The sequence below is a fragment of the Schistocerca nitens genome, chromosome 3 (assembly GCF_023898315.1).
Source record: "Schistocerca nitens isolate TAMUIC-IGC-003100 chromosome 3, iqSchNite1.1, whole genome shotgun sequence".
In the NCBI taxonomy this organism is placed as follows: domain Eukaryota; kingdom Metazoa; phylum Arthropoda; class Insecta; order Orthoptera; family Acrididae; genus Schistocerca; species Schistocerca nitens.
The window spans coordinates 363255377-363269974 of record NC_064616.1 but is presented as its reverse complement, the minus strand read 5'-3'; the positions used below and the strand labels follow the sequence as shown (position 1 = coordinate 363269974).

At 41.4% G+C, this 14598-nt stretch overlaps 1 protein-coding gene across 1 annotated transcript in view; it reads left to right on the top strand.

Annotated features, from left to right (window-relative positions):
• LOC126248310 (target of rapamycin complex 2 subunit MAPKAP1) overlaps nt 1–14598 on the top strand; it is a 114531-nt gene that overhangs the window by 61202 nt on the left and 38731 nt on the right. Inside the window, exons 4-6 of the mRNA XM_049949183.1 lie at nt 2021–2175; nt 6547–6716; nt 12035–12205. Coding sequence (XP_049805140.1) covers nt 2021–2175; nt 6547–6716; nt 12035–12205 — 496 coding nt within the window. The remainder of the gene's footprint in view (nt 1–2020; nt 2176–6546; nt 6717–12034; nt 12206–14598) is intronic.

The window sequence follows — 14598 nt, the reverse complement described above, 5'->3', positions numbered from 1 at the left end:
GACTGAGAACGGTCCACAGAGGGTGACAGAACTGTCACCGTATGCAACCAATTGCCGAGATGTGGAAGAAAGCTCCGGGGAACCCAGGCATGTATCCATTGCCAAATTGATCAAGGAGATGGTGGCCCCCGTATTGACCTGGAAACATACATCCATGTCAAAAATACGGAGTGTGACGAATAACTTCTGCATTAGTAAGGTGTCCAGGGGGATGACTGATTGCAGCATGTGCACGGTATCCTGACGCCCCATGGGTGAGGGGCAAGAGCGAGTTGAGCGGCTGCGACAGACAGACAGATCAGAGATGGCAGTCTTTCTGACAGTGTGTGCACGTCTTCCAGCAATGCAGACAGTCTGCATGACAGTGGGCAGAAAAACACTGCGGGCAAGACAAAAGTGACCCATGCGACTACCAACAAGGGGCAACCGGCGGCTCTGAAGCCATAGAGACATCGGATGAGGAGGAGTTTCGCCAATGTTGCTCTCTGTGGGCTGTACCACGCCGACGGCATGAGGGGGGGCACCCGCAGAGAGGACTCTACTGCTGCCACCTGTGGCTTCGCCATGAGGCGTTTGTTTGCCGCTTGTGTGATTTCAAAGGAGTGGGCTATGCACAGACTGTCTTCCAGCAAGGGGTTATTGAGTTTCAGCGCAGCCGTGCGGCCTCTGGACCAGGTGCCAGTTAAATGACAATATTGCGAATCAAGGGCATCTCGTGCTGTGACTTTGTCCGGCAGCAACTGCAAGGATTGCTGTAAGACTTCTAACTGGCACTGCTGCTGCTGCTGCTGCTGCTGCTGCTGCATGAACTGCTCCAGGAGACAGACCAATTTAGCCTCCATGTTACCCACCCTTTTACCTCATCGCCAATGTTATAGCTGTGAGCAACCAGCGAGCAGTGCGCAGGAGAGAATGGAGACGCAAAGCCATCAGGCAGGGGAGGAGCTGGAGGTATCACTAACAATGAACAGACAAGACAGATGAAGTAGTAGGGGACGACAGACACTAAGACTGACCAGGACACAACACAAGGCAAGCAAGAAAGCAAGCAAGAACTGAGGTGATTAACATGGCAAGACAACAACAACACTGCAGGAACACTCCAAATGATGACAGTATGTATCTCAATGCACAGAACTGGAACACAGTACAGCCGAGATGCACATGCGAACTACGGCGAATACCAGACTGCCGGGGTAGCGCCACACGGCCGCTTAAATACATGACCGTGGGAAACGCTATTGGCTGTGGACTTCACATGGTACAGAGAGTGGCACACTCGCGCAGCGAGGTTCGCGGCACAGGCGCACGCCAGAGCACACAGACCCCTAGTGGGTATCCAGGTCCATACCCTCTGGCATGCATTCAACTTCCGCACCTTCCAACACCAGAGTATCAGGAGGTGATAAATTTGTTTGATGCTTTGTATACTGTGGAGAGACAAGTAGAGCGAATTGTTTTTAGAATCAAACAAAAACAATTCATTATTTCAGATTTTTTTTAAATAAGCAAAATTTTAATTGTTTGAATTTCATATTTTGAACAATGTAAAGAGAATTATAGAAAAGTAATTTATTCATTTTCACTTGCTGTGTTTCCTTTGCTTTCCTGTATTTTACACTTTCCTGTGTTTTACACTACTGGTAGTCTGTCACTGAAAAGTGTAAGAAGGGGGTTTTACCATAGTTAAATGCCAGAATTATTTCTTGCCCTTTTGTGTACTATGTATCCTGTTACTGAAGGAAAAATTGGTGAGCCTGTAAAAGTTTACTGTAGCAGCAGAGATTTTTAACTGCTGACAAAGAGGATACAGGTATAAGTGTAAAATTGGGATAGGATTTTTGATTTGACAAAGCTTTTGTAATGTCACATTAGACATAACTTTGTAACATTAGTACAAAACCAAGTAGAATGTTAAATTTGAAACTGCTTGTTCTGCAAGGATTTAAGTTCCTTAGTTGTGATACACTGTGTGTTTGAACAAATCATCTTAATTTTGGTTGATTTATTCCTTCTACAGGTGAAGAGAGAGCAGCCCTTTTTGAAAGAAAGGATTTTCGAAGGAGGAATACCATTCCTAGTGGCAAAGTCCAGTCTCTGTTAGCTGATCAATTGGAGAAGTATCCCAATCTGCCACCAAATCCTTTCCAAGACTATGCCAAATATGATGGAACAGTAAGTTCTTCCAATCTATGCCTAGTTAAAAATACTTTATTCAGAATTGTTATACCGTTTTGGGAATTTGTTAGTTCATAAATGTGAAGTATGTAAATGAACTGTGTTAAGACATAAATTAAATATCTTACTTCAACAGAATCACCAGAAAAAACATTAAAAGAGTTAAAATTAAACAGTGATACAGTCTCACAGTGCATGCATTACTCATTAATTAGCTACTCAGTTAATTCAATATTCCCTTAATGTAAATAATCACTACCTCTATCAAAATTATGTGCAATTCAGATTATTCTCTGAGAGATAATCAGGACTGATTGATGTGTTTCCTGTTTATGAAAAGAAGGCGATGCTGGATGAAATTATTGTCCCTCACAAAAGAAAATGTTTGTTTGAAAAGCAGAAAGTTGCAGAAAACCTGACAGACTAAAAACCCCCCAAAGCAACAGGTTCGAGATTCTGTTGCTAATGAGACAGGCATAGTTTTAAAAGCTGAAAACTAAATTGCATTTAATGGAAAAAGAAGTGTGAGCAACAAAATTAGTAATAAAAAGTCGGCAATAACTTGTGAAGGAGAATCAGACAGTCCAATGTGTCAGTATAGGAAATACACTAAGGTGACAAAAAGTCATTCAGTAGTGATATTCACATATACAAATGATTGTAGTATCATGTGAAAAGGTTTCCGACGTGATTATGACCACATGATGGGAATTAACAGACTTTAAACACGGAATAGCAATTGGAGCCAAATTCATGGGACATTCCATTTTTGAAATCATTAGGGAATTCAACATTCAGAGATCCACAGTTTTAAGAGTGTGCTGAACATACCGAATTTAAGGCATTATTCTCACCACAGACAACGCAGTGGCTGACGCTCTTCACTTATGACCAAAAGCAGCGGCATTTGCGTAGAGTTGTCAATACCAACAAAAACATTGTATGAAATAATTGCAGGAATCAATATGGGACATATGACAAACGTGTCTGTTCAGACATTGCAGTGAAATTTGGCATTAATGGACTTGGCAACTGAGGACCTACACAAGTGCTTTTGCTTACAGCATGACATCACCTGCATGACCTCTCGTGGGCTCATTACCATATTGGTTGGAAACTAGACAAATAGAAAACCATTGCCTGATCAGATAAGTCCCAATTTCTGTTGATAAGAGCTGACAGTAGGATTAGTGTAGCACAGGCCCCATGAAGCCATGGAACCAGATTGTCAACAAGTCACTGTGGCTCCATAATGATGTGGGCTGTGTTGATATGGAATGGATTGGGTCCTGTTGTCCAACTGAACTAATCATTGACAGGAAATGGTTAAGTCTGGATATTTGGAGACCATTTGGAACCATTGGTGGATTTCATGTTCCCAAACAACAATGAAATTTTTATGGATGACAATGTGTCACATCACCGGGTCACAATTGTTTGCGATTGGTTTGAAGAACATTCAGGACAATTCAAGCAAATGATTTGGCCACCCAGATTGCCCAACGTGAATCCCATTGAATTGAGAGGTCAATTTGTGCACAAAATCCTGCACCAGCGACACTTTTGTAACTGTGGATGGGTATAGAAGAAGCATGGCTCAGTATTGTGCAGGGTACTTCTAACGACTTTTTGAATCCATGCCACATCAAGTTGCTGCACTGTGTCAGGCAAAAGGAAGTCCAACATGATACAAGAAGTATCCCATGACTTTTTTTTTTTTTGTCACCTCAGTGTAAATTGCTGTTGGTGAAACCTGCAACACCATGGAAGGGCTCTTGAAACTGTTATGAAACTTAAATGGTGCTGAAGGGTTTGAAGGTGAGCCACATTATTTGCACATTTTAACACTGGTGTGTGGGTGGTATAGTACTAAATGGGCATGTATGCAGTACACTGTGTTAGTCTGGCCACCTCGCTTTATGCTGAAGCTTATTAGTCACACCCTTAAGCCTGGATCATTGCCCTGTTCTTCAAAAGGTTTTCCATCTGGCTGAGGATTATATGAGATGGATTTTCTTCTTACAAGCCATGTACCAGAGAATTGCTGTATTAATCTGTGTTAGTTGACTCTTATGGACATTCTATGCACCTGGTTGTGCTTTCCTTTTATGGAAAATAAAAATTTATTACAATTGTAGTGGGTGTTATCAATCATGAATGATATTTAAACACTTGTGGATGTCTCATCGTGAGAAACATCATTATCACAGTCAGTATTTCCTTTAGTATTTGTGAGCTGCTGTAAGTTTTTGAATGTTATGGACCAAGTTAGAGATTTTACCTGTCTGCTAGGTTGACTGCTGGTGGATGAGTTATGTATCCTTACCATACAGTCTGTCTTCTTGTTGAGAAGGCTTGAAAATTCAGGTCAGCTGTGGGTAAACATTGTGTTATTGAAATATGACACTAGAAGGGTAAACGTTGAGGGAGGAGTGTGTAGGATTCATAGAATACCATTTGGGCCTGAGACTTCGAAAAACATAGCATCTAGTTTTGTTGAAATTAGCATTTTTTGTGTAAACAATTAGACAGATAAATTTAAAAGACTGTAAACTCTCCTTCTTAGTAGTGTGTATTTTCCTTATGTAGTTGTAACAATATAATGAAAAGACTGTCATACTATTAGCTTTCAGCCAACAAGGCCTTTGTCAATATTAGACAACATGCACACACACACACACACACACACACACACACACACACACACACACACACACAGACATGACCAGTCTCTGGCAGTTGGAGCCAGACTGCGAGCTGCAGGGCATTATGGGAGAGGCAACTGTGTGGGTATAAGGAGGAGGCTGGGGTGAGGAGGGCGATGTATAGCAGGATAGGGGTGGGGGCGGTAAAGTGCTGCTGGGATTGTGCAGGGATGAGTTGGAGAGTGGGGCAGCTAGATGCAGTCGGGAGGTTAGACAAGGGGCAGAGGAGGGGGGGAGAGAGAGAGAGAGAGAGAGAGAGAGAGAGAGAGAGAGAGAGAGAGAGAGAGAGAGAGAGAGAGAGAGAGAGAGAGAGAGGGGGGGGGGGTAGCAGAAAGGGAGAGAAGTAAAAAGACTGGGTGCATTGGTGGAATAGAGGGCTGTGTAGTGCTGGAATAGGAACAGTGAAGGGGCTGGATGGGTAAGGATAATGACTAACGAAGGTTGAGACCAGGAGGCAATTGGGAGTTGGTTTGTTAAATACTATTGTTTCATCACTTCTTTTAAGAAAGCAATGAAACTGACATCTTAAAACTATAATACTGGCAAATTTGAAAGTGATTCTAGTTACAGATGTTTTAAGTGTACTCTGTAAATGAGGAATAGCTTTTGCGAGTTCTGTATAAGCAGGGCCAGTTGAACAGTTTTGCACAGAAATGACTACCATGTGGCATCCTCCCCTATTTTCCCTCATACATTTTCAGCCATGCCAGTTTTTGCTAGTAATTTTGATAAGCACTGTATAAAAGTCTTGCACTTGAGTGCTCAGGGTGCTCCTCTGAACTTTGCACTCCAAATGGCCGCTGTTAATTATGATAAGTCTTGTCTAGAAATCTTAGTTATGGCTTTCCAACCTGCAGCTTATGTCACTTGTGCCTTAACTTGCACTGTGCATAAGTAGACTCGCAGAATTTTCACATTTGCTATCATGTATTGAACAAGATACATCAGTAACGATAAAATTTTTGTACGTTTACGCTAAGGTAAATCTACCACAATGGTGCAGCACCTGATACATATGACACATAAGATGAGATGATACTATAAGAAAAACACTTGATAGTGGGAATAATTTCTGGAAATCTCTCGTGCATAACATAGATTAAATAAAAATTGTAATTAGCACCAGCAAATATACATACGTTAAAAAATATTGAAATAGACTACAGAGTGGATGTGTCAACTGTACATCCAGAATACATCCTTTTTATTCATTGCAAGAGTACATATTTTACAGGCCTTTTATGCTGAATTGCAGTGCAATGCGTGACAAGAGTTGGTTAAATGTGAGAAACTAATATGGTGCAGTAAAAATCCAGTACCTGATTTCAAAATGTACCTTGCACTTAATGCAACTGTCACAAGAACAATGACCCCTCTCACCTAATGATGCTTTCCTTGTATTAAGCTGACAGATCTTTTATCATTATAAAATCATCCTGGAACAAACACATTACTGATACTGGTTAATGTACTTTTCTATAGACATTTTTCTTTTTGGCTTCTAGATTAGTCTGTGTGAGTGTAATTGTTTGAAAATGTTTTGCCAATGTGACTAATTTGATGTGTTTTCATAATGTTTTCGGTGTGAAATTAAATTATTGCCTTTTTTGTCAGTCCCAAGTCCTGAGTGTCTATTAATAATATCTCATTTTTCTCTCTGCAGGCTCAGGTTGGGATGTCCAAAAGATCGTATGGTATCTTTTTAACTATGTTACCAGAAGAGCAAAGGAATTATCCAATGCATGTTGTTGTACTGGCAAATGCAAAAGTGCAAGACCTTATTGGGCTGATATGCTGGAAAGTGACGCAAGAATATGGCATGAACAAGCTGAAGTATGTCGTACATTAACAGATGTAGAACGTTAATTTTGCATTGCAAATTGTTTTACAGAACCTTATGCCAGCAATTTTTTTAGTTGTGCAGGTAGCATGCTATGTTCAAATAGACTTAGGTGTCTGACTTTGTATCTTAATGCCAAATGGTGCTTCAGAGCAGATAATGTTTCAACATTTTCTCTTAGAGCTCAAGCATTCAAGGCAAGAGTAACCTCCAGCTGCCATAGCAGTGTTTCTTTATACACCGTGTTAAGTCCTTTTTTATGTACTTCTATGAAGAAATGCACGGTACCTGTATATTTGTCTGTCTTGAATAGTGTTTATTAAGGTTTTTCAAAGTATTTTTCAATGATTAGTGTCACATGAGCTGATTTTGTTGCACAGCGATAGCCAGAAACAGTGTTGCAGCAGTATGTAGATTATACCTAGACACTATTTTGGTTAATGTTATATTCCTTGTGTAGATGAAATGTAGGTTAAAGATGGACAGGGAGTGCACTTCTTGTGTATGGGGGTAAGGGGAATGCCCTTGAGATCTCTGATATTTGCAGCACCTTCCAGTACACTCAACCTTGCCAGTCACACATACACCAGAGTGTGAATTAAGAGTTGTGATGGAGTTGTAAATCTGTGGACAGACAGTGAAAGTGACACTGATTGCATAATTTTCCACTCTAACAGGTTCCATAGCCTGCTTATTATTGAAAAAACTTCTGAACCAGGGTGATACATATTGTGATCTTGTGTTTTGGGTCTGGGGCTGATCTTCCTGAAAGGTCTGGACAGGCACAAAGGTTGGGTTTGCTGGTCATTGGAAAGTTCAGCATTGGGTTGTTGTTGGGGACCACTGGGAAAATAAAAGGCAGGTCAGGACAGTTGGCCAGTATCAACTTTGTGTGCTTGCCATGCAGTCTAATCAGAGATGTGGAAACAGTTATGGAGCTCACTGGGTGCAACCAGCTCATTTCAGCTCATATGATATCTGCTGCCCATATTCAGAGCCCATTCTATAGTTTCTACAATAGCTCACTACACTGATGAAGACAGCTGACCTTTCATGCAGGGTGGAAGCTGAGGTAGTGGTTTGCATCTTTGTTCCCAGAACTGTCTTGTTATGGCTGAAAGAACATAGACGCATTCACTGACATGTTTATTGCACAAACACCATGAAAATAGAAGTTCAATTCACAAGCCAAAGTCCATTCCAATAAACAGTGTCCAGTTAATTTGGCCAAGTGTAGGCAGTGAATGATAGACTATACCAAAATGTTAGTACAGAATTCAAAGTGCAGTCATAACTTCCGATCGTTGGCATGGGTAACAGCATAGCACAGAGAAGCGAGATGAACTGACTGCAGTGGTCTGTGTGCTCATTTAAATAAGGCCACGCATAGTGTCTGCACCTGCGTGAGTACAGTCGTAGTGCTGTGGCTAGTGTTTTGTTGTTGTTGTTAATCTCTTTGGTGGATCGACCAAGGTAGCCATAGCAGGACATGGTGCTGCTACTTCTTGGATTTTTTTGCTTTTCATATCTGGCTACGATGTAAAGTGGCAGTCATTGCAGATTGTGGTCCCCTGGTTTGGAGCCAAGTTCAGGATTTAGACCAATGGTTCAAATAATTCACAGACAATCTTTTCTACAGATTTCTTGAGCTGTACTGTCAAGTGGAGAATTGTGGACCCCTCATAATAGGTCGTGTGTGCATTCCACACAGAAAGCAGCTGTAGAGATGTTGGGTTTTACAACCATACTGGTGAGGTGGTGAGCCATTTTTCTGTGTCATGATCGTGTCCACTGCTCCCTACCCAGGCATTTTGGGTTCAAATGGCAGTCGTAGGAAACAGGAATGAGTGAGAAAGGTGCCAAAAGATTGGTTGTACTTTTCTTATAATATTTCAAATATGTTTACCAGAGAAGAATAAGTGACCATGTCCTGTAGGCATGTTCAGCTCTCCCTCTCTGGGTCATGTAAAGTGAGGTTGCACTGTGACACTTCGCAGTCCTGGGCTTGGTGGTAGCTGATACACTACTGCCCTTAGCTGAGCTGGAGCTGAATCAGCAGCAGCAGAAATGACTGGTGGTCAAGGGCTCTCAACTCACCTTGTGCTGCAGTCTGTGGCCAAAGCACTGGGGCAGGTTAAAGTTATGAACCATCAGGTAAGAGTGACAGCTGACGATGAATGGTGGCTGCCCAGCGGGTGCTGGACAGATGGAGGGTTCAACCGTCGGCACAATTGGACAGTGTGTGGTTGCCATCTGATTACTGTGGCTGTTGGGTCAGTGCCCATGTGGCTCGATGTGCATGTCTAAATGACACCTCAGAGACCATTTGTTTGGCTGCAGCTGGCAATAGTTCCACAACAATGACGCAATGCTGATGTGACACCCTGTGTCTCTGGTTGCTGCAGGGTCATTGTAATATGAATGACAGCTAGTGCTCAGGTGTTGTCATCATCTGTGAAGTAATTCACACAGTACGTGCTAAAAAATGTGTTGCGCCTGGTTGTAAAATGGACCAGAGACATGGAAACAGCTATTTGGGATTGCTGAAGAGCTGTGCAATATCTCAGGAGATATCCTTCACGGACTCCCCTGCTCACTTTCAAGAGAATTCACAGTAAGACTCAACATCTAATTAAATGCAGAAAGGAGGAATACTGTGTCACCTCCCTGGGAATGTACACCTCTTCATCCCAGATGCAGACAAAATTTTGTAGTCTTATGGGCCATTAGAGGTCAGCAACTGTTCCAAGTCTTTTCCTTTAGATTGTTTTTTTTACTGATGTTTTTGATCTTGGTGAACGCCTTGTGACCCACTTTGCAACAATGCTGGCATACTCTTCTTAACTGGTTACCTTTCGAATACATAAACAATAAGTTCAAAGGAGTTTATAGGTGTCTTTTTTTTTTTGCATTGGCAAGATAGTATTATCATCCCAATCTTTAAACCTAGCAAAAACCCTGTGTCCATTCCATTTAAAGCTACTGATTGATTAGCCACACCAGTGTGCCCTGAAAACTGCTTGAAAGGAAGGTCACTTATCGGTTGTGGTAGGTCCTTGAATCTATCTGTCTCTGGCCATCCAGATTTAGGTTTTCTGGGATTTCCCTGAATCACACCAGGCAAATGACAGGAGAGTTCCTTGGAAAGGTTCCTTCTCCGTCCTTAAGAAAACAATCTGAGCTAATACTCAGTCTCTAATGATCCCATTTACAACTGGACATTAAATCCTAATCTTCCTTACTTTGAATCTTGGGACCTTTCCTCCGCCTATCATGGTGATTTCCGGGAGGGATAATGCCAACTGACCATCTGGTTAGGATTGAAACTGCAATCCGACAGCTGTTTTGACCTACATAAGGCATACAGCACCACTTGGTACCATCACATTTAGCTTACCTGTCATGACTGGGGTTTCAAGGCTGCCTACCAATTTTTATTCATCAGTTTTTTTTCATAGTGGTTGTTTTGGATTAGAGTTGGTACTACACTCAGCTCCTCATGGATCCGAGAGAATGGTATCGTGCAGTGCTCCATGCTGAGTTGTTACACTCTTCCTCATTGCCCTCAATGGGCTACTGGTTACCCTCACGCTACATGTTGGCAACTTTTGCATTGGATAAAGCTCTCACTCTGTAGTCTTGACTGAAGGCCAGCTCTGATATGCCATCCAGAGGGCCTGCAATTGGAATCTTTCCTGTGGTTTCCATTTCTCCCCTGCAAAAACACGAGTCATGCATTTCTGTCATACCTCGGTCCATCTTGATCCAGAACTCTACTTTGGTACCCACTGCTTGGACATTATTGTGCAGTCCCAGTTTTTTTGGTCCCTTGATCCTACCTCTTTTTGCCAGCTGTCTTTGTCATCTCCTTGTTACTCTTGTATCACCTTCTGCCACAGCCTGTTTCCCATTTTAGTGGTAGCAGTTAGTTGAATAGTGTGTTGTGTTCCCTTCTTCAATGTCTTGACTATAATGGATTGGGGGTGGAATAGTTGTGAGAAAGATGGCTCCTGTTGCATACAGAGTTGCAGGGATCACTCACCTGTTCCCACTCACTGGCTGCCTTGACAGTTTCTCTCACTTTGTTTTATTATTGATAGGTCAAGTGATGTCCATTACCACTAAAAGGCATTCTTTACTCTGTAACTGTCATTGCTCTTAACCAGGTTGGTGAGGTGGTTGGATACGGTTGGGATTTCTCTTGACACAGATGAGCCATGGAGGCCCCTTGTCTGCTGTTCCTGACCCAGTCCATACATTTTTACTTCTTAAATTATTTCTCAGCTTGGGCATCACTGTTGCCTTCGGTGCCTTGATTTTGCCACTCAAACATACTTTCATTATCTGATCACATTTCTGATGGTCATCACTGGCACTAGATTAACTACCTCTTGACTGAGAGGCTGATGACTCTGCTGTTTGGTCCCTGAACCCTCCAGCTGATGAATGAATGAATGAATGAACAAACAAACGAATGAACTTGTTTGACCACACTAGAAGTGTTTATGCCACCAAACCACTGTGTCATATGATTGTGCTTTGTTGTCATACAGTTCTACCAACTCAGAATGGGTTGTTGGAGCATTGTTCCCTTTAGGATGTAGAAAACAAAATATTGTATGATACTGCACTTCATCACTGGTCTGCACTATTTTGCTTCGGCTCTTGTTGTGGCTTGGTATGGTACTGTGATACAGGAATTCCAGTGATTACCAAGACTGGATATATGTACCTATGAACAAACTAAAAATTAATTACATAACCTAATTTTTTTGTGGGAGTGATAGTTAAAAATTTATTACTAGATATGATAGAGGAGATCCATAGGAGAGCAATGCATCTCTCCTCAGGTTCATCTAGTAAACTAAAAAGTGTCACAGACGATAGTAATCCAACTCTAGTGGCAGAGATTACAAAAGAGGGTGTTGTGCATTGGAGCATAGTTTATTTTTAAAGTCTGTGGAGTTTCCATCCCTAGTAGAATCAACCAATATATTGCCTTCTCGTACACGTCTCATGAAAGGACCATGAAGTTAAAAATTAGAGAGAGTTGAGCTCACACAGAGGCTAACCAATAGTCATTCTTTCTGCACACCATTTGCAACTGGAACATTAAATGGGGAAGTGCTGTTGTTACACAAAGTGCACTCCACCGCATACAATAAGGTGGCTTGCGGAGTAAAGATGTATGTATAGGTGCACCTGTAATGTAACCTGTATTACAGATTATGACATGAAGGAGGTTGGTAGTAATTTAAATAGAGATTAATGTAAACTATTTGCAGGAAATTAATACTTTTCCTCTTAACAGGGACAATGTTGCTTACTATGGCCTTTATATTGCTGAAGATGATGGAGAAGTTGATTGGTACTTCCCTTGTATTGATCCACGAGAGACTGTTGGAAAGTTTACATTTGCATACTTGGCCCTTGTTGAACTCAAAGAAGCAGTGAAGCAAGTAGACAACTCCAAAGATGAGAGGTGAGTGACATTTACACTGGATGTAATTTCAAAGAGAAATCTGAAATAAGATATTGTGATTAAATCTATGTTGAAACAACAAAACTTAACGCTTCAGTTACTCAACAGAAGAAAATCCGTGGACTGAATGAGTTATGCCGAGTAAAGATTCTGCCAGTAGTTTGGTACCATATGTTTCATGGGTAGATGTGTAATTCAGGCTGTGTGAAGTAATGCAAGAAAAAAAAAATGTGATAGAAAAGTGGATGTCATCCTAGAAAATAGCATGTCCACTTTTTGACACGCAATTTCAATCATGATTATTGAAAGTCTATATTTAAAACTGATACAGCCTTCCACTTTCTTTCAAACAAAGAACAATTTGTTGCTTGAGACTGAGAATTAAGCTTTGTGTAGGAGACTATTATGTAGGTCCTTTTTCATATGGGTAATATGATATCATTTCTGTTGAAAGAACAGTGCATGCCTCGGACAGTATAAGTAATGTTATCAAAAGATATTATATACTTTTACCAGTTACATATTATTTGAGAAAATGTGATAAGATTGTAAACTTGCATTATGGTTCTATTTTTGTTTCTTTTGCCTCTGTAAATGGAATTGTAAATTTTGTTTTGTTTGGATCAGCAAATCTATACAAGTATCTGTTTCCATGGAATTGCATAAAGACCAAATTTTTGTAAGCATGTGCAACTATTTCTCATTAATGTAATTAATGTATTCTTCTAAAATCACTATTTCTCATGACTGGAAACCGCTGCACTTCTGGTGGAATTATAATTTCCAGAGTATGGTGTAATGGATGCTTTAGTTTTTTTTTTCCAGTGGGGTGACTGTAGTAACATGGGAGCTGGGGAAGTGAATGAGGCTCTTCAACAATTTTACGATAGAGATAGGAAGAAAATGGAACAGGAGGGAGAGCTGTTGACCTTCAGATTGAACTAGGTATGAGTAGGAAAGATCTGGGTATGTTAAAGAGACTGAAGGTTAAACAGAGGTGGGAAGTGATAACAGGCAGTAGAAGGTGTAGACATAGGACTTCTTCTTACAGCTTTGTGGTAAATGTGGAAAAATAAGTTTCACCTTTTCCTGCAGTTGGAAATGGATGAGCCTCAGATAGATGCAGGTGTAGAGGACATCAAACTTTCAGCAAGAAATCGAAAAGTAAGACTGCAGAGAGGAGGATAATTTTAGCATTCAGTACAGGCAACCATTATAGTGATGTTCACATAAGAAGGGTGCTCTGTGATGCATTCTACATAGAGAGAGGTGGAGAATACTTTGCAGTGTTGTCTGTGTGCACTTTGTCTGTGTCCTACTGCACATGCTTCAGCTGTTGCCCACCATGGCAACTGGCAGCACTGGGGTAAGTGCTGTACTGGGCCACTGATACTGCTTCTGACTTTCTTTTGTAGAATTTATGTACTCATAAAACTACATCATTTATTACCATAATACTTGTCATGTTTGCTTAAGGCCACCCATAATGAACACTGTAATGGCTAAGTAACATCACCATATGCAAAAGCAGAAGAAAAAGCAAAGCTCTGTACTGTGGCCCTGATGGACCAGTTGGGACCAACTGACTGCCGTGTCATCCTCCGGATGTGGTATGGAGCAGTGTGGGGGTCAGCACACCACTCTCCCAGCTGTTGTCAGCTTCCTTGACCTTGGAGCTGTTACTTCTCATTCAAGTAGCTCCTCAATTGGCCTCACAAGGCTGAGTGCACCCTGTACCAGTGCTCCCCCACCAAGTAAAAATCCATGACAGTACTTGGAATTGAGCCCAGATCCTTAGTATAGCCGCCAGACACATTAGCCACTGAGATACAGATGCAGACTCGCCATACTCAGGCTTGTACCAAAATCAACAATAAAAGATCTATGTGCACATGGAAGTGCACGATACAGGCTGATGTGGCAGAATGGTGCTGTCGACTGGAGTGTCATGTGGTACACTGATCCTTGCCACTGTGCATTGCCTCACCACTTGCTGTCTTGATGTGCACACCACTGTATTGGAAAATTTTCAACACTCTGTTGCTAACACCTGATTAATTACACCTTGCATTAGTGGTCCACACAGATTTCTGAAAGGGAGGAACAAAGGTTTAATTACTACTCAGGGTGATAGCATAAACACTCATTTGCACTGTAAAATTATGCAAGTACATAAAATGTATAATGGGGAAAGGTAAAGGAAGTGAGTGTGAGAGACTGAGAGACTCAAAAGTTGACTTGCAGGCAATGCCAAAAGACAAGTAAGAGGTAGTGGCTTTATTGCTCTGACGGTATGGTTCAAATGGCTCTGAGCACTATGGGACTCAACTGCTGAGGTCATAAGACCCCTAGAACTTAAAACTACTTAAACCTAACTAACCTAAGGACAACAC